At 36.5% G+C, this 27,872-nt stretch overlaps 1 protein-coding gene across 12 annotated transcripts in view; it reads right to left on the bottom strand.

Annotated features, from left to right (window-relative positions):
* Positions 1–27,872, bottom strand: part of LOC144314168 (uncharacterized) — a 260,622-nt gene that overhangs the window by 58,420 nt on the left and 174,330 nt on the right. For all 12 annotated transcript variants that reach the window (XR_013379955.1, XR_013379952.1, XR_013379954.1 and 9 more), the window contains one exon: positions 19,498–19,558. Coding sequence is in view for 5 of the 12 variants with exons in the window: in XM_077897973.1 (XP_077754099.1) it covers positions 19,498–19,558 (61 nt within the window). In the remaining 7 variants the exon portion in view is untranslated. The remainder of the gene's footprint in view (positions 1–19,497; positions 19,559–27,872) is intronic.

Raw genomic sequence — 27,872 nt, 5'->3', positions numbered from 1 at the left:
GCCTTTTATCTGATATGTCATTTGCAAATATCTTCTCCCATTCTTTAGGTTGCCTTTTCATTTGTTGACTGTTTCCGTAGCAGTGCAGAAGCTTTTTATCTTGATGAAATCCTCATTGTTCATTTTTGCTTTTGTTTCCCTTGACTTTGGAAACATGTCTACCAAAAAGTTGCTGCCTGTATTGTCCTCTAGGATTTTGATGGATTCCTGTTTCACATTTAGGTCTTTTATCCATTTTGAGCTTATCTTTGTGTATGGTGTATAAGAATGGTCCAGTTTCATTCATTAACATGTGGCTGTCCAATTTTCCCAGCATCATTTATTGAGGAGAAAGTCGTTTTTCCATTGGATATTCTTTCCTGCTTTTTTCAGAGGTTAGTTGACCCCATAGAAAGTATTTTTGTAAACCAAATCATCACCAAGGATTCCTCTTAGGTTTTCTTCTGGATGTTTTATAGTTTGGCCCCTTTAGATTTGTTATCCATTTTGAGTAAATTTTTGTATACAGTGTCAAGTGAAGTTTGACAGTCTCTTGTTTTGTTTGTTTTTCTGCAGTTTGTTCCACAACCATCTATTGAAAATTTATCCCTTCCCATTGAATTCTCTTAGAAATTTTATAGAAAATAAGTTGACTGTATATGTAAGAGTCTATTTTAAAACTCTACTAATTGGTTAATCTATGTGTCTTTTTTTTTAAGTGTATTTCTTTATGCCAGTATGACTCTGTATTTGTTGTAGCTTTACATTAAGTCTTAAAATCGGGGTTGTCTAAGGCCTTCTCCAACTTTGTTTTTCCATATCAACATTTTGGGTAATTGGGTTCTGAATTTCTTGTAACCTATATTTTATTTCATCTTTCTATTACTATAGAAATACAATTGATTTTTGTTTATTGACTTTTAATCTTGCAAATATTCTAGATTTACTTCTTAGTTTTACAGCTCTTTTAGATTAGCTTAGATTTTTCTACTTAGACTATTATGTTATCTATAATATGTTTTACATTTTGTTTTATATTCTGTGCATCTTTTTCTTTGGTTCATCTTTTTTTTCTTTCTTGTTCTTTCTTCCCTCTTCTTTCTCTGCTTCCCTCCCTCGGCCTCCTTCTTTGCTTCTTTTCTTTGTAGTTTTTGTATTATTGCACTGGTAAGTACTCCAGTACAATCTAGTACAGTAGAAGTGATGACAATAGCTATTTTTGTTTGTCCCCTAATATTAGGGGGAAAGCATCCATTCTTTCACCATTAAGGGCGATGTTATTTGGATGTTTCTATAGATGTCCTTTTCTGCATTAATCAGGTTCGTTTCTATTCCTAGTGCCTTGAGAGTTTTCATCGTGAATGGATGCTAGATTTTGTTGAATGCTTTTTCTGAATCTATTAATATAGTCATGGTTTTTCTTTTTAGCCCATCAATATGTTGAAATGTATAAAATTTTAACTGTTAAATCAAACTTAACATTATTAAGATAAATCCCATTCGATCAGAATATAGTATTGCACTGCTGGATTCAACTTGCTAAAATTTTAAGAATATTTGTATATTAGTTCAGGAACAGGTACAGTTCTATAGTTTTCTTGAAAATTTTTTTCTGTTGTTGTTTTTTAAATCAGGGTAATAGTGGTATCATAAAACTACATATAAAGTATCTCTGCTATTTTCTGAAAAGGCTTATGTTTCTGTAGAAGTAAATTTTTTTCCTTTAAATATTTCACTAAATTCACCTTTGAGGTCTCTTTTGGGAGTTTACTCTGTAGGAATATTTTCAAATATGTATTCCATTTCTTTAATGGAATAGTTTAATTATATTTAACTATTAAATATAATAGTTTGTGTCTTTCAAGGAATTCATCCACTTTCTTTAAATTGTTTAATTTTGTTGGGGAAGTTGTTCATAAAATCCCCTCATTACCATTTTAATGTCTGTAAAATCTGTAGTGGTTATTCTTTTCATTTCCAATATCGGTATTGTTTCTCTCTTTTTTCCATCATTTTTTCCATCCATTGCCTACAGATTTATCCATTTTTATAGATACTTCCAGAGAAATAACTTGGATTTTATTGATCTCCTTAATTTTTTTTCTATTTCCCATGGCCTTGTCTTCTGTTCTTTGAGATTAATTTGGTGTTCTTTCATGTTCTTTCTACATGCTTTAGATTTAATTTGTCTTTTTTTTCCTTTCATTTTTGGTTCTAAAATTGGAAGCTTAGGTCATTACTTCTGTAATAGAAGAACTTAGCAAAATTCCCTTCTAAGCATTCCTATAGCTGCACACAATAAGTTTTGATATTTCATGTCTTTATTTTCTTTCAGCTCAGAATACTGCCTATTTCCTTTCTGATTCCTTTTTGATCTATAATAATTAAGACATATTTTATTTAATTTTCAAATATTTTAGATCTTCCAATGTTTAAGTTACTGATATTTAATTGATTTATATAGTAATAAAATATATTTGACATATTTGATACCTGTTTATTATTTTATGACTGTGTGTTTGGTCTGTCTTGGTATATATTCCATGTGCACTTGAAAAGAATGTGTATTTTGCTGTTATTTGGTTGAGTGTTCTCAGGCCAGTTTGGTTGAGAGTGTTCATCAAATATACTATACTTTGTTCTGTCAGTTATTTAGAATAAGGTATTAAAATCTGTATAATTGTGGATTTGTCTCCTTATTGCAGTTCTACCAGGTTTGATTCATGTATTTTAAAGCACTGCCCTTAGCCCCATAAACATTAAGAGCAGTACGTCCCCCCAATAAATTGGTAACTTTACTATGAAATAACCTTTTTTATCCCTGATACCATTCATTACTGTTACTACCATTTCATAGTAATGAAATGTACTGTGTATTACAGAAAATAGTTAAACTAATCACACTGGTATTTGTTTTATATTTTCACATTTTAGTTAATTCTTTTGGCTGCTTTCTTTTAGATAACTTGTCTTTATGATTCTGAATTCTTCTGGAAACATATTTTTGGAGGGTACAGAATTCTAGTTTCATAGTTTTATTTTTTCTTTCTGTACTTTAAAGATATTGCTGAGTGACCCTGATTTACATTGTACATTTCCTGTCCATATATATCTTTTTCTTCTGGTTGTTATTTTTTTCTTGCTTTTTTTTTTCCTTTTTCTTTCTCCAGATTTTTATTTAAATTCTAATTAGTTAATATACAATGTACTAAAAGAAAACATAAAATTTGTTTCAGGAGTGGAATTTTGGGATTTGTCACTTACATATAACACCCAGTGCTCACCACAAATGTCTTCCTTAATACCTATCACCCATTTGGCCCCATCTCCTACCTACCTCCCGCCAACCTTCAACCCTCAGTTTGTTCTCTACAGTTCAGAGTCTATTTTCTGCTTTGCTCCCTTTTCTTTCCCCTACATTGATCTGTTTTTTTTTCTTCTTAAATTCAACATATGAATGAAATCATATGTATTTGTCTTTCTCTGACTGACTTATTTCACTTGATACTCTCTAGTTCCATTTATGTTGTTGCAAATGGCACAATGCCATTCTTTTTGACAGCTGGATAATATTCCATTGTGTATATACATACCACATGTTTTTTAACCATTTATCAGTTGATGGACATTTGGGCTCTTTCCATAATGTGGCTAATGTCAATAAAGCTGCTATAAACAACAGGGTGCATGTATGCTTTCAAATCAGCATTTTTGATCCTTTGGGGTAAATACCCAGTAGTACAATTGCTGGGTCAGAGGGTAGGTCTTTTTTTAACTTCTTGAGGAACCTTCTATTGTTTTCCAGAGTGGCTGCACTAGTTGCATTCCTACCAACAGTGTTAAGAAGTTTCCCCTTTCTCTGCATCCCTGCCAACAACTGTTATTTATTGTCTTGTTGATTTTAGCCATTCTGACTGGTGTGAGGTGATACCTCATTATAGTTCTGATGATGAAGAATGTTGAGCATTTTCTCATGTGTCTATTAGCCATCTTCTATGTGTCTTTTTTGGAAAAATGTCTATAGAACAGGTTTCTAAAGGGGCAAAAATGGAAACTGATGGACTAGTTAGGGAGTTGTTGCAGTAGTCCAGGTGAGAGAAAATGATGGGTTAGCCTTGATGATAAATAGTTTAAAGATCTATTTTGGAGACACAGCCAATAAGACTTACTGATGAATTTGATATGAAGAAAGGTTAGGTTGGTTTGAAATAAAGGGATGAATCAAGGAATATTCCTAGGTCTTTGGCTCAAACAGTTAGAAACATGGTGAAATTTGTTACTGAAATGAGGACCATGAGGTTTAGGAGGAAGGTAGCAAATTTTATTTTTTGGTATGTTAAGTTTGGACGTGTTGTATTTCCAAGTGGAAATGTCAAGTAGGTTGTCAAATATGTTTAGACCTCAGGGAAAAAGTCAAGAGTGGAAATAAAAAATTTTTCATTTGACATTATATAATTTCATTTGTTTTTATCTGGTGACATTATTCCACTTGAGAAATATTTGGCCTGCTTCACTCAGGCAGATGTCTGATGGTACTTCAGTCTTCTGGGCTACTGTTGAACACAGGCAGGGATGGAATGCCCTCTGCTGGACAACTGACAAGGTTAGCACACTGGGGAATACCTATGCCAACATAAGGACTAGGTGCTTCTCTAATGGATTATAAAAGGGACATCCATAGGAGCATAAATACATAAATACTGAATTGAGCTAGCTGTTAAGGAGAAACCTGGAGTGGCTGGGGACTGATACTAAGTGAAGAATTTATGTTGGGTAATAAAAATGCTACTCAGTTCCAGCCTGATGTTATCGGTAGAATGCAGGCCCAAGTTTGAGAAATGATTTAAATCCATACTATGTAGACTTACAAATATTAGCTTGATAATCAGATTTACAACACAATTTGAGTTAAAATTATGCAATATAAAATAAGTCTGTCGATAAATTTGGTGGATTGTAGCAATGTAGACATTCTGGTTTAGATACTTTTCTATGATTTTGCAAGATGTGACTTTTGAGGGAAACTGAGTTAAAGTTATGCAGGATCTCTCCATCTTATTTCACACAACTGTGTATCAATTCATAATTAGTTCACATTAAAGAATTTAACTTTAAAAATGAATCAATTTTTTTGTCCATTAAATTTAATAGGGTCAGCTAGTTTACAACTGTTATCTTTTTTTTAGATTTATTTATTTATTTTAGAGAGAGAACATGCACATGTGACAGGGCAAAGGAAGAGGGGAGACAGAAACTCAAGCAGGTAGATTCCTCACTGAGCACAGAAACCAGTGAGGGGCCTGATCTCATGACTCTAAGATCATGAGCCTGAGATCATGACCTGAGCCAAAACCAAGAGTCAGAGGTTTAACTGCCTGAGCCATCAGGCTCCCCACAAGTTGTATCTTAAGGAAAGAAGAGGTATAAAGTTGTGCAGTTTAAAAAGGTGGCCCCTAAAAACCATTTGTAGAAAGTAATGGAGTATTGTCTGTTGGCCTGATTAATAACCTAATTCTTAGGCAGATCTGTAATGAGAAAGGGAGCCTCTGTCCCTTATGTATAAGCATTAGAGCTGATTCCAATTCTTGAAAGAGTAGTCAAGAAAGGAAAATATGGGCAATTTATGGGAGGATTCAGAGATGTCATAACACCAAAATCTGAAAAAATATGTACTACTTTCTGGTTTTTGTTTTGTTTTGTTTTTAATGTTTTATTTATTTATTCATGAGAGACACAGAAAGAGATAGGCAGAGACACAGGCAGAGGGAGAAGCAGGTTCCATGCAGGGAGCTGGATGTGGTACTCAATTCCGAGACTCCAGGATCACACCCGGAGCCGAAGGCAGACACTCAACCACTGAGCCACCCAGGCATCTCCTACTTTCTGGTTTTTAACTGCTGATCTTTGAAATGATGCCTAAGGAAGCTTAGCAAACTAGAGGAAGTGAATGTGCTCCCTTTCTGGATTCCTTATTTATTAACTACTTAATGCAGTGGGACAACATAGCTTCCTGAATATTCTTCGGCAGATGAAGCAATTGACAAATAGACCTCAGAGCTTGAGAAAACACACATACACACACAGAGACATACACAAACTCATTCATTTTATGGTATTTGACTTATAAATAGAACCTGTCCCCCGTATTTAATTTAGAGAACATTTGATGAAGTAAAGGAAAACAATGGGCTATTCTCTTACCTATCCTATTGCAGGCTTTACAATCAATACCAAAACGAGGTCCAGTATTTGGGAGGACTTCAGTTTGTTGATTAAAGGAACGCATCCTATTGCCCTTACACAAGTTCTGTGCTACACAATGATAAGATGGCTCAAACTTCTCCCCACTCCCCAGTTCAGTAATTAGGCCCTTTGACATGCTTAGTGGAAGATGAGAAAGAGGAGAAAAGGAACAACAGTTTGCTGAGGATTTAGTCAACAGGTTTTCATAACAGAAGCTAATGTGCAAGAAAATTTTATCTGAAACTGCCATGCTCAATAAAACTTCTCCCATCCCGGAATCACCACACACAGATATTGGGATTTGGGGTTGATAATTAACCACACCTTGTCCCTTCCCCACAATTTGATATGGGGTCAGTGGAGAAGTCGACATACGTAACAGACACATGGGAACCAGTAAATGTTGATACATTTCTGCCGATAAGCCTAAATCAGAGATTTGATCTTAGAGACATTTTGGGTGGTCTCTTTATTATAAGTCTATATTGGAGGGCAAATTTGGGTCTGCAGAGTTGAAACACAGAACCAGAAATGCTTATTCCAGTTATGACCCAGTGATAGAGAAAAGAGGGGATAAGGGGGGAGAGAGGAAAAAGAGAGAGATCTAATCTAGGACCTAAAAGACAAAATGTAAAATGCACAATCCATCTTGGAACCCTTCACTTAAACAATCATATATTAAATTAATTCCTATTATCATGATCCAGATGAAGAGAATAGGGGATGTAACCAGGACTCCCATTCGGTTTTTCTTTATCCATACCTATCCCTAATTTTGGACTGTTTACTGACTGGAAAGTGTTCTGATAGGTTCCTTTAGCTTCCCTGTACTCTACCTTCCAGAATGAAGGATCCACACAGCAGATCAGTTCCCCTCAACTGTGATTACAATGCACCTTTGGACCTCTGGAGCCCGGATTGATATTTCCAGTTCAGGTGCAGCCACCCCTCTTATCAGTTACTGCACATCAGATGACATTACTCCAGTGCCCATTTGTCCCCAGAAGAAGGTTATTTGTCCTGGTACTAAAGATTACCTAGAGACTTGAGATAATTTATCAATAGGGGAATTCTTGTTTTGTCAGCACTGTAGTACATTCACAGGAAAAAAAAGGCACATTAGTGATCACTAGAAGGTTGAGGCTCAGAGGCCTCTGTGAGCTTCAACTTTATCACCTGAGTCAGGCAGCATCACTAGGATTTTCCATTACTTCAGTGATGTCGGTGGGCTGAGGTCCACCCTCTCAGACCAGTTCAATCATGTTTTAGAACCCCAAAGAAAAAATAAAATAAAATAAATAAAACCCCAAAGAGTGCCAACTTACATTCTTCATTTGTAAAGTACCTTTTAATGGTAAACAAGAAAAGTCTCCAGCCTCCATACTGCAGACTCCTGCTATCCACAAACATGAGGCAGCAGTTTGCATCTTAAGGGTGACTTGGGTAGCTGGCTGTAGGAATCATGTGAGTCCCTGAATGTGCAGAATGTTCTTTTTTTGTTTTTTAAGATTTTATTTATTTATTCATGAGAGACACAGAGAGAAAGAGAGAGGCAGAGACACAGGCAGAGGGAGAAGCAGGCTCCATGCAGGGAGCCTGACGTGAGACTCCATCCTGGGTCTCCAGGATCATGCCCTGACGGTGGCGCTAAACTGCTGAGCCACCCGGGCTGCCCCAGAATGTTCTCTAGCTTCTCTCTTTTGCTCCATGCTGTGCTGTTCTCTACATTTGTGGTATTCCCTAGGCACCTACATCTCTTTCTCATCTTCTGGGTGTATTCTCCTGTCTGCTCAGGTCAATGTTACCCTGTGCCTAGAATCAGTAACCAGGAATCTTTAGAGTGACCAAAAAAGATTGCAGAGTAATCATAATAAATTAAGAAATGTATTTTGAAAAAGAGATTAAATATCACATATTTAGCATAGCATGCTTTCTCTCTTTTAAACTATGCAAATAATTCCCCTGGAATTGGTGTGCAAAGATTGTGAGTAGCAGTGAAATTAAAATTTGACTTACCTACCAATAGTCAACTTTCCTTCTCCACCCTAAGATGGAGCACACATCCTCCTGTTACATGGCCCACCTCATCGGATTCCCTTCCAATTAGTCTAAGAAAATAGACTTTGTCCCTGTTCTCAGTCCTGAGGCTCAAACTCACCTCTTCTTTACCTCTCAGCACTAGTCTTCCCTTAACTATATGTAAATAAATACACCCATTAGCATGTATGTGAGCCCATCCAAGTTAATCACGTGGTCCCCACTCTTACTGCTGGAAGAAATAAAAGAACCTGTTAGCTTCCCCCCAGTTACCCTTTATTTGCATTTCATTTTTTTCCCTTCTGGCTTGAGATCCTTATGTTCTTAGAAGAGAAAATCTTTTAGAAACCGCCTCCATGAAATTTACTGGACTCCTTGAAATTTATGAGAAAGGAATAAAGTGAAGGGAAATATTCTTTAAAAAAAACTTCTAGCTTATTAGGAAAAAAATTAAGAACAAATTATGTGCCTCTACTCTTTTAAACACTTTGGTATCTTTCTGAAATTACCCTGTCATGTTTAAGAAAGAGTTTTTTACTTTTACCTACTGAGTGTAACCATGAATTTTCCTTCAAGTTACCATGTGATACATACATCAGTGTGAAAAACCCCCAGTCTCCCTAGTACATTTACATTATTTCCAAAGTGGTTTTTAGATTATTTTTGAAAAATATAGTCCCTAGGGTTTACAGCCACTTTTTCAAAACCGTATTCAAAATTAAGTTTAGAAACACCCACTTATTGCCATCGGGAGTTTTTCTTGGCCAAAAACCAACATGCATGTTTCAAAGGGCACTCTTTTAGCAGAGAGTTTAATTATGAAGCTGTAAGTATTATTTCTGAACATCTATTTTATTCCTGTTGTGTGTCGAAATCATTTTGACTATAGGAATGTGTAAATCTTAGTTCTGGTAAATTCAGAGCAGACATTTAGGCCTTTAAAACCTTGGAGAACAATAGTGAATACATTAACTGTTCCGTAACATGTAATTATAGATGCACAACTCCATTTCTTTTGGTCTGGTGTCCAGACCTGCTAAGAGGCAAATGTCAGTAGAAGAAGACTGCTTTCTTGATTATTTATACAGTGACAGTATCAAAGTGTTCTTGCCAAATAATATAAATGCTTTATTTTAACTGAAGGAGAACACTATGTCAGTAGATGAATGAAAAGGAAACCACAAATTGGTGGTGCTGAATTGTCCAGAGTTTTGATTTTCAAAGACAAAGAATGACAGACTGGGAAAAATGTCTAAAGCAAAATCTGTAGTAGTGAAAGGACAGTTACTCAAGAGAAACACCCTGATTTTTCCATCAACACATTAAAAACAATACCTTGTGAAGTTTGCAAAGTGAAGTTCTCCTGATACCATGTTTTTTCCCTATTTGGCTTCTTGGTGTGTTGAGACTTACTGCCAAGGAGGCAGAGACTAGTTTCACTTTCAGAATCTAAGGCAATTTTCCTGGGCGCCTGTTATTTATATAGATTTAGCCATCATGTAAATAGGTTATATTTAATTTAACCTTCAAGCAAAGTGAGCGTGGTTTGTTGTTATTTGCATTTGTTATTCCCTCTGCCTATAATACAACTCACTCGGATCTTTGCATGGCTGGCTCTTTTTCATCACTCAGGTCTTTGTTTGAATGATACTTTGTCAAAAAAGCATAATGTGCACACACAAACACACACATGGTATACATTCCATTGTTTTGATTTTATACTTTGCATCTGTCTCTATCTGAAAATCACCTCTATCTGGAATTATTTGATAGTTATCTATTTATTGCTTGTTGTTTTCCACATTATTTCTCCCATTTTCTAGGGTTTTTTTTTTTCCACTGTGCCCTGAAACTCATAAACACTCGTTGCTTCCTAGAAGTACTGAATAACATAGATTAATAAGAGGAACCAGCTGAGGTAGTATCTGTTCAAATCCACTTAACTTTAGGGGGAAAACAAAAACAAAAACTGTACATTTCCTAGTTTACAGAAAAAGTTACGGGGGGATAAGTTGAAAAGCTTTCTGTTTCAAATGAGACATGCATATAACTATTTCCCAAATATGATTTTAGAATGAGTTGTCTATTCTATGTCAGTTGTCACTTCTTCAGAAATGGCCAAACTATCAAGTGACCTTACCATGACTGGTCACACAGTTCCTGGTTATGATGTTGTCACAGAAATTGTCAAGTCTCGGCACACACGTGAGAGCCTTTTTCACCCTGTGCATAAATCCAGGTTCTAACTGTGGGACTTATATTTGTAGAAGTATATGTAGAAAACAGGGATGAGAGAAGTTACAGACCTATCTGAAATCCTCTGCACCTACATAGAGTTCAAGCAGAAAATAGAAGCTTTCTAAAAGAACTATTATCGGGCAGTTATATCATCTGTGAGATGAGATTCTTTCTTGTATCCATGAGCAATTCACGAATTTTTGTGATTAGGTTCATAAAACTCAGGGGCATTGAGAGTCTTTAAGGCAATTTTCCTTCCCATCTGATGAATAAGATAGAGAAGTCAGGGTTGCACCAAACAATTCTATATTATCAAAAAACTATGTACCCCAAAAGAAGGATACCTATAATTTCAGCCTTGTGCTGTGCATTGTAGGAAGTATAACCAAATTGAGTTATTTCTCCCTGAAAAGACAGTGGAGTGTTTATGCTGAAAAGGTATTTATAACTAGTGATAGAGAATTAGTGACAGGGCCAGTGATCATAAGAAGAGAACAGCTTATGTCACCAGTTCCAGGGATTTCTATCATTTGTAATCATGCTGTGCTTGAGTAGATATTGACCTTTTTAATGAGTAACATAAAGATAAATGAATGCCACATTTTGAAGTTGCACTCATCAATAAAAACTGGGTCTTTCCTAAGATAAATACACTACTAATATATATTTATCTTAAAGCCACAATTATCTTTTCCTGGATCTCATATCTCTTCCATGCTTGAAGCTACCATTTGACACTTCAAGGTCATTTGTCTGGGGAGTAGCTGATACAGGATACAGATGAATAAAGCAGAAGGTTTGGACCTACAAGAAGTAAAAACTGGATTTCTAGTTCATGCCTGGCATTTTCACTAATGCCAGGAATAATGACCAATAATGCAACACAATACCTTATTATTTTATCTATGCTTGTACTCTTTTTGCATTGAGAAAAGGCAACCATTTTAGTTGTTGCAATTATAGAGGACATTTCTTGCTTCACAGCCCAGTGTTGAGCTAAGCTTTCTTCTCCATTAGGTGTTGACCGGGTAAAGTATTTATTGTTTCTTCTCTGGGTAATGGTTCAAAGTAAGTAATCATATTGGGCTCATATAGGCCACAAGTGATTCTTTTAGGGTCTGTGATTTGAGTCCCAAAGAGTGGTCTATCACCTGTCTGTTTTCCTTGCATGAAAGGACTTCTGCAATTTTTGTAAGTATTTTTACTTTAGTATACATTTTCTACCTTTTACCCTCTGTAACTAAAACCTTTTCCATTTTGGTTTGCCATTAAAAATTGAACTCTTAAAAAACGGATTTGGAAGTTATAATAATGTAATTCTCCTTTAATATAGGAACTGATGTGATAATTTTAACAATAACAATATTGCAAGAAACTCTCAGGCATAGAAAAACATCAGCTTTATAAACTCATAAAAATGAGCCTAGTTCATATCAAATAAATGTTTTTCTGAATTATAGGTGCTTTTTACTAAAAAAGAGTCAATTATTCTTCCCTTGATACCTGAAATGTTCTTTCAGTAGGATAAGATAACTTTATTTCCAATAAGAGAAAACGAAGTTTTAGGCACAGATTTGGGAAAACTTCTGCAAACTCTGAACCTAAATTAGTGATTGCTTAAAGTAGGTTTATCACATGTAGTGAAATTTTTCACTTGTTAAGGCCAATAAATTATATTTCTAAAATCTCGTCTCAATGCAAGAACCAACTCAGTCTTTTTTTTTTCATTTTTTTATTATTATTTTTTTATTGGAGTTCAATTTGCCAACATATAGCATAACACCCAGTGCTCATCCTGCCAAGTGCCCCCCTCAGTGCCCATAACCCAGTCACCCCAGCCCCCCGCCCATCTCCCTTTCCCCTACCCCTTGTTTGTTTCCCAGAGTTAAGTGTCTTTCATGTTTTGTCACCCTCACTGATATTTTCACTCATTTTCTCTCCTTTCCCCTTTATTCTCTTTCACTATTTTTTATATTCCCCAAATGAATGAGACCATATAATGTTTGTCCTTCTCCGATTGACTTATTTCACTCAGCATAATACCCTCCAGTTCCATCCACATTGAAGCAAATGTTGGGTGTTTGTTGTTTCTAATGGCTGAGTAATATTCCATTGTATACATAGACCACAGCTTCTTTATCCATCCATCTTTCGATGGACACTGAGGCTCCTTCCACAGTTTGGCTATTGTGGCCATTGCTGCTAGAAACATCGGGGTGCAGGTGTCCTGATGTTTCACTGCATCTGTATCTTTGGGGAAAATCCCCAGCAGTGCAATTGCTGGGTCATAGGGTAGCTCTATTTTTAACTCTTTGAGGAACTTCCACACAGTTTTCCAGAGTGGCTGCACCAGTTCACATTCCCACCAACAGTGTAAGAGGGTTCCCCTTTCTCCACATCCTCTCCAACATTTGTTGTTTCCTGTCTTGTTAATTTTCACCATTCTCACTGGTGTGAGGTGGTATCTCATTGTGTTTTTTCTTAATTTAATTTTATTTTTTAAAGATTTTATTTATTCATTCATGAGACACAAACACACACACACACACAGAGAGAGAGAGAGAGAAGCAGAGACACAGGCAGAGGGAGAAGCAGACTCCATGCAGGGAGCCTGACGTGGGACTCATCCCAGGTCTTCAGAATCACGCCCTGGGCTGAAGGCAACACTAAACTGCTGAGCCACCCGGGCTGCCCTCATCGTGGTTTTAATTTGTATTTCCCTGATGGCAAGTGATGTGGAGCATTTTCTCCTGTGCTTGTTGGCCACGTCTGTGTCTTCCTCTGTGAAATTTCTGTTCATGTCTTTTCCCATTTCATGATTGAATTGTTTATTTCTCTGCTGTTGAGTTTAATAAGTTCTTTATAGATCTTGGATACTAGCCCTTTATCTGATAAGTCATTTGCAAATATAGTCTCCCATTCTGTAGGTTGTCTTTTAGTGTTGTTGACTGTTTCTTTTGCTGTGTAGAAGCTTTTTTATCTTGAATAAGTCCCAATAGTTTATTTTTGCTTTTGTTTCCCTTGCCTTCATGGATGTATCTTGCAAGAAGTTGCTGTGGCCAAGTTCAAAAAGGGTGTTGCCTGTGTTCTCCTCTAGGATTCTGATGGAATCTTGTCTCACATTTAGATCTTTCATCCATTTTGAGTTTATCTTTGTGTATGGTGTAAGAGAATGGTCTAGTTTCATACAGCAATTTGGCAGTGTGGCAGGATACAAAATCAATGCCCAGAAATCAGTGGCATTTCTATACACTAACAATGAGACTGAAGAAAGAGAAATTAAGGAGTCAATCCCATTTACAATTGCATCCAAATACATAAGATACCTAGGAATAAACCTAACCAAAGAGGTAAAGGATCTATACCCTAAAAACTATAGAACACTTCTGAAAGAAATTGAGAAAGACACAAAGAGATGGAAAAATATTCCATGCTCATGGATTGGAAGAATTAATATTGTGAAAATGTCAATGTTACCCAGGGCAATTTACACATTTAATGCAATCCCTATCAAAATACCAAGGACTTTCTTCAGAGAGTTGGAACAAATCATCTTAAGATTTGTGTGGAATCAGAAAAGACCCCGAAGAGCCAGGGGAAAATTAAAAAAGAAAACCAGAGCCGGGGGCATCACAATGCCGGATTTCAGGTTGTACTTCAAAGCTGTGATCATCAAGACAATGTGGTGCTGGCACAGAACAGACACATAGATCAATTGAACAGAATAGAGAACCCAGAAGTGGACCCTGAACTCTATGGTTAACTAATATTCAACAAAGCAGGAAAGACTATCCACTGGAAAAAAGACAGTCTCTTGAATAAATGGTGCTGGAAAAGTTGGACAGCCACATGCAGAACCAACTCAGTCTTAATTTTAATTAATACCAGGCTTTCAGTTCCTCTAGAGGATTATGGGACTATCAAATGACCTTTGTGTGCAGTTTGCCAAGGTCAAACTTTCTAATTTTGACTAAATTGTCTTGTAGAAACCAGGTAAAGCAAATACTTTTCAATAACCACAACTAGGGAAGACCAGAGGGAAAACACACTCACTTTTGAAAACTAGTCAAGAGACATAGAAAGACAAGCATATGGATGGTCAATAAAAATGAATAAATAAAAACACACACACAAAAAAATCTGTCAGTTTTCCCCTTCCAAGATGATCAGATAAAATACAATTGAATTGAAAGAGGAAATCCTCCTAAGATTTTGAACTACTTATCTTAGAAGATAGAAGATAACCTTAGAAGATAACACTGAATCCCTGCACATGTGGGGGCCTCTACAGTTAGTTACAGTTTGCTGGGCCTGGAACAGCAAGTTAATAGGCTGTGAAAAGAAAGAACAAACATGAGAGGAGGCAGCTGATCCATCAGCAACTGTCGGGATTGGAAACAGGAGTGACTAGTACTGTCTCACTTCCTAGAAAATTCAGCTCAGAATAAAAATTAGTTTAGGAAACTGAGAATAAAACTTTGACAGTAAATATATATATATATATATATATATATATATATATATATATATATATCATATATATACATATATGTATACATAATGTATATATACATAATATATATTATATACATATATATTTTTTTAAACAATGAAACTTTTTAAAAGATTTTATTTATTCATGAGAGATACAAAGAGAGGGGCAGAGACGCAGGCAGAGGGAGAAGCAGGCTCCCTGCAGAGAGCCTGTTGTGGGACTTGATCCCAGGTTCCCAGGATCATGACCTGAGCCAAAGACAGATGCTCAACCACTGAGCCACCCAGGGGCCCTGATGATAAATATTTTTTATTAAAAATTAGGGGTGCCTTGGTGGCTCAGTCAATTGGGCATCTATCTATTGATTTCTACTCAGATCATGATCTCAGGGTCTTGGAATTGAGCCCCACATAGGGCTCCATGCTCAGGGAGTTTGCTTGAGCTTCTCTCTCTCCCTCTCCTTCTGCCCCTCCACCAGCATGCAAGTTTTCTATCTCTCTCTCTTTCTCTCTAAGGTAAATAAATAAATCTTTTAAAAAATTATATAAAAATGATGATTATGAACTGTTTCCAAGATATATGGGTATCAGGAAATAAGGGGAGAAGTATCCCCAAATGTTCTTGTTACTTAGCTAATAATCTATAGATTCTGGTTTTTGTAATAGGATGAACTGAAACAAGTGTGTTTATTCTAGGCTTTTTTCCAACTGTATTTGTTAAAACAGCTTAGGTCCTGACCTTAAGTTCTCAAAGCTTGAAGTATTTATGAGTAGTTCAGTGATTAAAAATGGTAGGGAGGTCTTTTTCAACAGTGTCTGAATGCTGGGGAATGATAGATCTGTATTTATAAATTCCTCAAGGTAAAACATGTATCCTATGGCATTTACTCCCAAGGGGAATACAGTTTCCATGCACATTCCTTGACAGAAAAAGTTTTAGAGAACAAACTTGACAGTATATTTCAGAATTTGTTAAGAGGTTGATCTAATGTTAAATGTTCTTACTATTAAGAAAAAGAATCAATAGAAATTTTGGGAGGCTCTGGATATGTCTATTACTTTGATTGTGATCAGGGTATCATGAGTGTTTGCATATTCATCTAAATTTACCAAATTGTATACATTAAATATGTGCAATTCTTCATATATCAATTATACCACAATAAAACTATAAAGAAAAAACCTTCAGTGAGGCAAGAAACAAAACCATGGTAATAGAAAATAATGTAAGTATCTCAAACCTTAATAGTGTTGGGAGGGGGTAGCTGAGAGAGGATGAAGAATGGATTGAGCACAAAAACTTAGTCCTAATTTTCCAACCTTCCCTGGATGCCTGCCATTGCTATACACCTTTTCAGTGCTCTCACATTGTAATTGGGACTTTCTGTCCTAACTCTGGACTCTGGACTCACCTAAGTTATGTGCTTTGGCCAAAAGGATTAATAAATATAATTTATTGTGTGATAGATGGGTAGCTCTTATGTTTGTCATTGGGAAAATTAGAGTACATACAGGCAGCATATAGAACAGAATGCATGCAGTTATCCTTCCTTGTTAATATATATACTCAGATGTCCAAGGACTAAAGCAGTTCTTTTCAAATTATCTATTTTTAAAAATTCTAATATTGAACTGAAATATTTGTGGATCAAATGACCGAAGTTAAAATTTAGACTAGTATCTCTAAAATGATTTTCCTATAGTTATAAATAAACGACTTTTTTCTCAACAGTGGAGTCAAGAAAGCTCTTCTCCTTCTAATACCCTTGACAGAGAAAATACAAAGTCATATGGGGAAAAATTAAAGTATAAGTAAAATATTAGCAAGTCGCACACACATATATATAGTGTTCTAGCTTTATTGAAGAAAATTATAACTGTGAGAAATATACATAAGCAGAATTTATTTCAAAGATTTTGTAAACAAAAATAGCAATAATAGAGTTGAAACCAAATCATAGTTTTCAGTTCTTAAAATTGATACTTGTCTTCAAGCTTAAGAATTATTATGGAAAACAATTCCCACTCTAAACCCTTTCTCTCCATGTCTGCAGAAGCCACACTCAGACCCTCAGGGAAATTGTTACCAGCAAAGAAATTTTAAAGTTATTTATTATTGATAAGAAAAAGGGAAAGATTATCAGTGATAGAGTATGTTCAACACTTCTCTTCAGACTAAGCATACACATAATTTACTTAATCAGCAACATTTTGCATTATTGACTATATCACTATGTCCTACTTGAGAAGACTTAAGCATAAATCAGATAAGTACCCATATAATAATGTATAATTACTCCAGGGATTGCAGAGATTGAAAAATAGTGTAATGGTATGATAGCTATATTTGGCCCAAGACCCTATAGTGAAAGACCCAATAATATAATGACTTGATTATGATGAATATTTAACTTCTCTCCCATGGAGATATATCCCTTCCACTCACATTCCTTGTCTGGAACTTGATCTAATGTCTATAGCGAGCTTAAAACAATGACAACGAAAACTAGAAAATACTGTTTCTAATGAAATTGCTATGAACCCAGTTATAATTCTGGAAATCCAATTTATAAGGTAGTGAGAAGACGGAAATTGCAAAGCAATGACCATCTTGTCCCAGAGGATGTGGAGGGCATCAAAGATGGTCTATATATGATCCCAAATGTTCTTGTCAAGGTCACTTTGCCACATCAACATCCAAAAATAGAGGCAAAAGTTTTTCTGACTTTTGGACAGCCCCGGTGGCCCAGAGGTTTAGCTCTGCCTTCAGCCCGGGGTGTGATCCTGGGAGCCTGGGATGGAGTCCCACGTTGGGCTCCCTGCATGGAGCCTGCTTCTCCCTCTGCCTGTGTCTCTGCCTCTCTCTCTCTCTCTCTCTCTCTCTCTCTCTTTGTGTCTCTCATGAATAAATAAATAAAATCTTAAAAAAAAAAAAGGTTTTCTGACTTCTGAGATATTTGACAAAAAAGGTAGCAGAAGCGACTTTCTGTGTCATCTGAGGCTGTCATAGACATTTACAGCTTCTTCCTGGGTCTATGGGAACCTGGGTCTACTGGGTCTTTTTTGAAACCATCCTTGTGGAACTAAGTCATCTTGCTGCAAGAAACAGGATTTCTCTTCTATGAGGAATTTAAGAAACAAAACAAAAGAACATAGGGGAAGGGGAGAAAAGGTAAAATAAGATGAAAATAGGGAGGCAAACCATAAGAGATGCTGAACTCTAGGAAACAAACTGAGGATTCCTGGAGGGGAGGTGGCTGGAGGGAAGGGATAACTGGGTGATGGGCATTAAGGAGGGCATGTGATATGATGAGTTTTATATGCAAATAATGAATCACTAAATTCTACCCCTAAAACTTATAAAATAGTATATGTTAACTGAATTGAATTTAAATAAGGTATTAGAAAAAAAAAAGTCCAAGGGGCATAGAGAAGGCATGTGTAAGTTGTTCAGTCAACAAGTTCACCTGGGAGCCTAGGGACAGTGATCATCAATCATCAGACACATATTAGTGACCCATTTTGGATATGCAGCCCATTTAAGCTTTTGGATAACTCCAGTCCCAGTGTCCTTCTGACTGCAACTGCATGAGAGTCCTTCAGACAGCTCACCTAGGTGTGCCAGTCAACCACAGAACCGTGAAAAATAATAATAAACTGTATTAAACTTCTAAATTTGAAGGCAGTTTGTTACACAAAAATAGCTAAGATGATAAATATTTATTATGGACATTGAATAAAATCTCTGTTTCTCTCTGAGTTGAATGATAAAGTATTATGCTAGCAAAAGATTCGCCCTTCCTTTGCTTTACTTTCCATAGTGAAAGTGATTATTTGGGGCACCTGGGTAGCTCAGTGGTTGAGCATCTGCCTTTGGCTCAAGTCGTGATCCCAGTGTCCTGGGATTGAGTCCCGCATCAGAGTCCTTGCAAGGAGCTTGCTTCTCCTTCTGCCTCTGTCTCTGCCTCTCTGTATGTCTCTCATGAATAAATAAATAAAATATTTTTTTAAAAGGTGATTATTTGACCATGTGCTGAGCTTGAGCCACGTCAGTGTCCTTGCCTGAAATATCTTTCCTCTATTTCAGTCTGGACCTCAGTCATTATTAACATTTACCACCAGGGGAGGTACATTTTCAATACTATCAACCTATTTTACCTTAATTTGAATGAAGGATTTCAGAGTATGTGTTAAAAATAGGTATGGGACAGGGGCACCTGGGTGGCTCAGCTGTTGGGCATCTGCCTTTGGGTCAAGTCATGATCCAGGGTCTGGGATCGAGTCCCATATCAGGCTCCCCATAGGGAGCCTGCTTCTCCCTCAGCCTGTGTCTCTGCCTCTCTCTCTCTCTCTCTCTCTCTCGAATAAATAATTTAAAATCTTGAAAAAAATGGGTATAGGACAGAATAGATTTCAGGCTTCACATTTCTAATCAAAGCATATAATGGGACAGCAGCATCTAATGGGTGAAGAACTGGGAGAAATCAAATGTAAATTTTCACTTACCTCCTAAGTTTGCATAGATTCTGTCCTATATTCAACATCCACTTGAAGAGAAGCAAAACTCCTAGAATAAGATAAGAATCAACAAATTACTTTATTGTAAGTCTTATAGCATTTTGTGTTTCCATCATGGTGTTTATTTTTCCTTTTGAATTATTTCTATGTGTATCTAATATTGTTAGGTGCCCATAGTTATCGATAAGAAGTAAGATAGGGAATAGGCAGTAGTTGATATGTGATTACTCCCTCCAACAGGCTTAGGCTCCAGAGCTTGGTCATTCAGAAACTGAAGTATCTCATTGATTGCAGTTCCTTATCATTAATATATCAGTTAATTTTCCAGAAACTCTGTGGCCAGAGATTTTTCTTCCTAAGTTGAATAAAGATCATTTTTCCATAAATCTTGAAAGAAAATCAAATGAAGATCATCGTCTCTAAGTTATACATTGATATTAGTTATCCATATACTCAAATGAGCCCCACTATAATTAGTTTTGCCTTCAGGGATGTAATAAAATGGGTAGTGGTACCATTGCTAATCAATATGTACATTAGGGGGAAAATCTGTTACAGCCATCTTTCAGATGCCAGAAACTATCTTTTGGAGATATTTATGGGTAGAGAAGTCAAGATACATTTATTTTTATCAGCAAATACCTATGGCTTATTTCCCTGGGGTTGTGCCCCTAAACCTATGTGAACTACTTAGGAATATTAATAAAGCAATATGAACTAGGAAAGAGTTGTCTCTCCTTTCAAAAGCAGAAAAATATAATAAAACTTTATTATACATTATAAGTAGTATATATTATACATAGTATATATTAGATCAATATCTCTGAGTTGCTGAGATTTATTAATGTGAATTCCTGAAGTAGACCACTTATTGGGAAGTAGACCACCTATTGCTTCTTGCTTCTTTCTTCCCTCCTGCTCACTTTCATACTCTGGAATTCATCAAGCTGAACCTCTCTGAGGACTAAAGTATAGCTAGAAAGTGCCTTGGGGCCTGGAGAGAAGGAAGACCAACACACTGTGTCTGTATCTTGTTGATGGTCAGTAGACCTGACATTCTTTATGCCTCTGTATTAAGATGTCAGATTCCTGTGACATGTTTAATTATACAAGGAAAGGAGAAAACAGTCCTGGTTCTCTACAGATACAATTTTCCCCAAAGTCTGATAGAAAAAGTTATTGCCTTGATAAAAAAAAAAATATCATTGCAAAGCCTAACTATTCTAGAATGGTTGCACAAATCCAGTGAGTCTGTGAACTCCTTTAGCACTGTGTTCTTCTGCCTATAGCAGAAAACTCAAATAAATGCCGTGACTGAAATGTACCAGGGAGCAATTTTTCCCACTTGATGAGACCAGAGGTAACCGTTCCAGAGCTGATAGGTTGGCTCCTGGAAATGCCAAAGGGACTTAGAATCAGCAACTTTACTGAGTGGTTCCATTTTCATGTTCACAAAATGGTTTTTCTACAATGTATCATGTTCACATACCACGAAAAGAGAAGTAGGTCCTTTGAAATTCAAAGGTAAATGATTTGTCCTTGGTTTATGAGGACAATAATGCTTTTGTATAAGCTCCAGCCAATGGAGCACCTCTTATATTATTTTGGCCATAATTAGTTCACAAAACTACTGATATCTGTGAAGAAGTCTGGAAAATTAAATGTGAAGGTGAATACCTTGCATCCCTAAACAACATAGGGATTTCCCTCAGTGATGAGGAAGGGGGAAATGCATGTGAGCAGCAAGATCAAGGTCTGCTCCAATACTGGATATCCCTAGCTCCTGTGAAATTAAAATTTTTCCCAGGGGAAAAAGTAAAGGGGACTTTAGATGTTTAAAGCACTGTTGAGAACTTTGCTCTGACAGGGCAACAGGGAAAACCCTTGGGTGGCAAAAGTGATCAATCATGGGAAAAGAATCGGACAGGTCAATAAATATAACACTTGCAAGCCGACTTTGATGTATGAGGGAATAACAAAGTCTAACTTCCTATAATGCTGCACTAGGTGCCCTGATGGAAAGCAAATGCATCATTCAATAGATTCCTTCGATTGGAATTAGCATACGTAACTGGTGCAGCCACTTTTCATTACTGGTGGCAGTCAGGAAATTCTGAGATGGGTCTGTAGTCAGTGATGCGAGTGTCCTCATAGTAAAAGATATGACCTTGATTTTTCCAGCTTTACTAATATTCATAGAAAGGTAATTTCAGTGAACCAGCAATCATTAGTTAAAATAACTGGCTCTGTCCTCCTGCCATAGGTAATAGTCTTTCCCATAATGGTGGTGGGATGGCGAGGATACATGAATATATTGCTTACTCCCTATGTCAAAGAAAAACAGAAAAGGAAAGGAAGGACAAATGCCTCGACTACATCACCATGGTAAGCAGTCTGCCACAGGAATAGGGCAAAGGAACTGATTTTCTAAGACTCTTCTTGTAATGTATTTAAGATTTTATCTATTATCTGAGAGAGAGACAGAGACAGAGACAGAGACAGAGACAGAGAGGGAGTGTGTGTACAAGCATGAGGAGGGGCAGAGGGAGAGACAGTAACTCTCAAGCAGACTGTGCTGAGGGCAAAGCCCCACACAGGGCTCGATCTCATGACCCTGAGATCATGACCTGAGTGGAAATCAAGAGTCAAGGTTCAACTGACTGAGCCACCCAGGTGCCCCATCTTGCAATATTAATAGTTTCCTTTTTCTGTAAAATATAATGATGTGAAAATTGAAAAATTTTCTTTTTCAAATTTGTGAATCTTTTTGTATTATTATTCTTAAATTACTGCTTTCTTTAAACTTTTCTATTATTATAGCACAGGAGTTAGATAGCTTCAGCAGAAACGAAAGTGGAACTGCTGTAGCTGCCCTCTCATGTTCCAAGTATCACTGTCAATCAATATTATTGAGTATCCCCTAGTTTTTGTCACTATATTAAAATGACAAAAATAAAATGAAATCTAAGGACGCTCTCCTCCAATTCTTTGGTTATTTTTCTCATGCTATAGAGTAGCCTAGGCTTTTCTGTTTGTGTCAGTCTGCTCAGGTTGCTTCAACAAAGTGCCACAGACTGGTGGTTGAAACAGCATAAGTTCACTATGTCACAGTTCTGGAGGCTAGAAATCGGGGTGTGCACAGAATTGGCCCCTTCTGAGGGCTGTGAGAGAGGGGTCTGTTCTGGACCTGTGGATGGCTCTCTTCTCCTGTGTCCCTTCCTGTCATCTACCTTGAATGTAGGTCTACCAGATTTCCCCTTTGGGTAAGGACAGCAGTGCCCCAACCCAATTTACAAGTAAGGTCACATTATAAGTCCTGGAGGTTAGGAATTCAACATAGGTATTCAGAGGGGGACACAACATATAACCCCTTCTTAGAAACTTTTTTCTTTTTTGAGCTTCTGTGCCAGCTCTCACTTCCCCATTAGTGGCAAGTTTCTTGAAGGTATAATTACTAGTTCTATGAAGTTTACCAACAGATATTTATATCCATTTATTCCATTTACCCCATTTACCCTTGCAGCAATACTCTGAAGTAATATACAGTCAATGGTGTCACACCTTCTTGTGAATAGGTGTAGTAACGAAGGCTTAGAGGTTTTGTGATTAGGCTAAAACCATTGGGGAAAATGGCTCAGTCAAGACTTAAATCCATATTTTCTGACCCCCTGGTTCCAAGATATTTTCAATACCATCATTCGGCCTCCACTCCCTTACCATTTATGAACACCTTGACTGAAGATCTATCTAATAGCTTTTTCGTCTTTTCCTACCTAAATTTTTGGTCCACGTATTTTTTCAAGATGTATGGTGTATTAAAAAAAGTCATAAAAAATGAAAGTTAATGGAAGTTAAAAAAAATCTTAAGTAAAATTTGAATCAGCCCATGTAACTTGTTTTTAGGTCAGAGAGGATTAAGATAAATTGCTTACCACACAACCTCCTCACTTCACTGACTCCTCCTAGCCATGTGAGACAAATAACTTTTAATTTTGTGGTCTCTTAGAAGAAATGCTTTAAAACTTACTTGTCTGTGTACATTTTAAATCCTTATTAACATTAATTCATTGTGATCTCATTCCTTCAATAGGAAAATATGTTTGTTGGTATATTTCTTCTAAGTGTCCAATAAAGCATAATCCACCTAATCTACATAGGATAAGAGATAATGAAATGATTGTTTCATCTGCTACCTTCAGCACTTTAAAAAAAATTACTAATGTCTGGGAAGTTTTTTTGTGTTTTTTTTTAATTTTTATTTATTTATTTATGATAGTCACAGAGAGAGAGAGGCAGAGACACAGGCAGAGGGAGAAGCAGGGTCCATGCAAGGAGCCTGATGTGGGACTCGGTCCCAGGTCTCCAGGATCGCGCCCTGGGCCAAAGGCAGGCGCCAAACTGCTGCGCCACCCAGGGATCCCTGGGAAGTTTTTTAAAAAGTTTATTTTCTTACTTGTATTCTTGGAAAAAAGGTAGCTAGCCTCCACCAAACCGTCAAATGCATCAGTAAATATTACAATTACAAGTTGACTACACAAATGTCAGCCCCCAACCCAAACCTTAAGGACTAATGATTTGGAAGGTGTGGAAGAGATGAGGGAGGACAGCCCAAGCAAAGGTTACCTTGATTAACTTATTTTGCAAACCAGGTATTAATCTACACTTCATTTCAAGGAGGTATCTCCTATCTTGAAAGGTATACTATGATGGCAGAAACTATTTTTATTTTTACTATTGTATTCCCAATATCTAGCAGAGTACCTTGGACATAGCATTTATTTAAAAATGTTTATTGAGGGCATCCCGGGTGGCTCAGCAGTTTAGTGCCACCTTCAGCCCAGGGAGTGGTCCTGGAGACCTGGGATCGAGTCCCACGTCGGGCTTCCTGCATGGAGCCTGCTACTCCCTCTGCCTGTGTGTGTGTGTGTGTGTGTGTGTGTCTCATGAATAAATAAATAAAATCTTTTAAATAAATAAATAAAAACAAAAATATTTATTGAATGAATAAATATGTGAATGCTATAAAAAGTCTTCCAAACATGAGGTTAAAGAGAGGCAACTTTGACATAAATAAAATACCATTAAATAACAAATTCATCCTACTTTTCCAGCTGTTTAGAGTTTTGCCTCAACATTTTATTTGTTATCTAGCCATCCAGGCAATCCGTAATTCTTTCATTCATCTGAAGTAAATTTGACTTTCAGTATAAATGAGGTGTTGGATTATTATAGAAAGTATTAACTTACAAAGCGATCGGATAGATAAAGCATGTTAACATAATTTATAGTACAAAGATGTAGTATATAATAGATATACATATATATACGTACACATATGTGTGTGTGATATGACACACATGCACATGTATATTACATTGACAGTGGAAAGTACTAAAAGAGAGAGACAAACATGGTGCTACTGGAGATAGAACAGAGTAGAAAAAAAAATCCTTCCAACTGGAAGCATCTGTCAAGGAGCCTCATGCTGTTCTCACTCTCTTGATTCTTAAATAGTGCTACTGATTCAAATGAATGAACCAGTCAGTGTGAAAAATGCTGTTTCACTGAGGCCTTTGCCTGTCTCCTTGGACAGGCTCCAGAGGGGGAAAAAAAATCAGAAAATTGATTTGCTCCAAAGACATTAGCTGGAAAGCTTTAGGCATCCTTTGATGAAGCATTGGAAAGGGTAAGTCTCAAAAAAGCTATCTTTGCTACCATATCCCTTACCCATTTCCAGAAGTATTATTTATTAAAAAAAAAAAAGCCTTGGTTAAATTTGTTTCTCATTTTTTTGTTTCTGGTTAGTCTATATAAGCCCATACAAATATTTATTTATGTATATTGCTATGTAATTAATATAAAATAATTATATATCATTTAAATAAATTTATATACATTAATACCAATAAAATGTTTAGATCAAAATAAACTGAATACTATAAAATTTGGAAATGACACGATGATAGGCAACATGCAGGAAAGGTAAAAGACACAATTACTACTTTGACTTTTTTTTTTTTACAAGCAGTATCTCTATTGACCTTTACAAAAGTTTGCAGACACATTATCATTGACTTGTGTTACAGATGAGGAGAGGAAGCTCTGAGTGATAAGATGGTGTCCCCAGGGTCACGCAGCTGAATCTGGGGCTCCAGTCTTCTGTGTCCTTCAGGCTACGCTATGACTCTCCCATTATTTAATGAATGGCCTGTGGCCTGCTGAAGAACTTTATGAGTCTTCTTTATGGGATGAAACTATCTGAAAAAAGAAAATATTTCTTCAGAGCTTATCAATGTGTAACATCCAAAGTATTTTTGTTTTAGTTTTCCCAGTTCCTAAGCTAGGAATCCTTTTTTCCCCATCCTCTACGTTATATTCAATTGCAATTTGTTTCAGCCACAATATATATATCTCTTGAGTCCAATCACTTCGCTGCATGTCTTATGGTACCTTCATCCCATGGTACTTATCAGTCCCTTGCCTGGCTTCTTGTCTCCTAGTTTTCACTGTGGTGCCTATTTCTATAAAGAGTAAATACATAAGAGTTAAATTTATATAAAAAAAAATCCGTAACCATAATTTCTGTAAGCAAACTACTCTAATGCTTTTCTTTGGAGAAACCATTTATCTGCATTTAAACATAGGATTTTTTCAAAACACTGATGTCATGCATATTGGTATAATAAGAACAGGAGTAAAGGATTTGCAGTATCCTCCAAATGTGGACGTGTTAATATATCCCCAAGAAACACCAAGTTTTATGATTAGATCACCTAGGGTATGCTTAAAAATTTTTAACTGTGATGTTATGGCCTGGGTGATTAGGTCTAATTGTATGATTTAATTTTACTCTGTAATTTTGATGAACAGATTTGCAGGGCAATTCAACATGGAATGTGAGCTACTAAGCCAGTATCATTTCTGTGGTTGTCTTATTCTTGGAGTTCCTACTGAATGAAGAGAAACGAAAAATGAGGCTTGCATTTCACTTACTTGGTGGCTGCCTGTGTAGGCACTGACCAATTCTGGAACACCATTGTTTCCCTGTATATTAAACAAGCAGTGGTCTCTATAGGGATACAATTAATCAGTTATTTCAATCTGGTAAATTTTGGCAGAAAACCTCTATGTCAACAGTTAAAAGTTTCTATAGAATAAAAAAAATGAGTCTGTGTATGATTCTCTATCTCTCTTCTTCCAAGTATTTCTCGATACCCTTCTTTGTTGATAGAGGAAAGTAGAGTTGTGATCCCCGTATCATTTCTAGGTTGGAGATCTTTCGCCTGAAGTTTTGTCAAGAATTGTCAGGCATATCTCAGATTGTGAAGAAATCAAGGGAGAGGGAGAGAGAAAGAGGATTTGGCATCCATCAATGAATTCAGCTTGTGTTAAGTTTGAATTCCATTTCATAGAATTGTCCTAGCCACTAACTGCCGTCAAGAAACAGGAAAACATTTCCATTTGTAAGGCATATTGAACCTCATAGGCTCTGAAATAATCCGTGTAAGAAATCTAGGAGAAATGAATACTAGTTAGCCCTTGAAATCTGATTGAGAGATTACAAAACTTGACAAAAGCCATGAGAAACTAATGGCAAACAGGTAAATTGTCTTTCAGAGAAACAGTTTGGGGGAGCAATGACATGAAATGTGTTAGAGCTGCCTGCAATAATTATTACCAGTCATATCCAGAGAACCAGTACCCCAGATTGTGAAGATGTAAAGCATTTTCTCTCTGCTCTAAGTAGAAGAGTTGAGTAAAGAAACAATATTTATTGGGGCGCCTGGGTGGCTCAGCGTTTGAGCATCTGCTTTGGGCTCAGGTCGTGATCCAGGAGTCTTGGGATCACATCCCACATTGGCTCTGTGCAGGGAGCCTGCTTCTCCCTCTGCCTGTGTCTCTGCCTCTCTGTCTCTCTCTCTCTCTCTCTCTCTGTCTCTCTCTCTGTGTCTCTCATGGATAAATAAATAAGATCTTTAAAAAAATAGCATTATTAACAACTGTTGCTTAGCAACTATCAGAAAAATAAAGTAAGTAATAATGTATTTATCCCCATAGCCTCAAAGTGAATTGTTTTGGTCCACACAAAGAATAACAAGAAATTTCAAGAGATAAGTGTCAGAGACTGAAAATACATGTTGCCTCCCATAAATCAGTACCCAGAAGCTGAGGAATAATTCCAAGCTAAGATACCTGTGTCTATTACTAAATATTTAAATGCTTCTTAAATCCAAATTTGGGATATGAACCAGCCGGTCTCAGCTCAGAAAAGCCTCAGAAGAATTTGAGTTTGATTCCATTTGAGCTTGGGTATTTTTTACTGAACTGAAAGTGTTTTGTTGAGTTAAATTACTGGAAATTTC

This window comes from Canis aureus, chromosome 5 (assembly GCF_053574225.1).
Source record: "Canis aureus isolate CA01 chromosome 5, VMU_Caureus_v.1.0, whole genome shotgun sequence".
Lineage (NCBI taxonomy): Eukaryota > Metazoa > Chordata > Mammalia > Carnivora > Canidae > Canis > Canis aureus.
The sequence above is the reverse complement of the archived record's forward strand: the minus strand, read 5'-3'. Positions and strand labels throughout refer to the sequence as shown.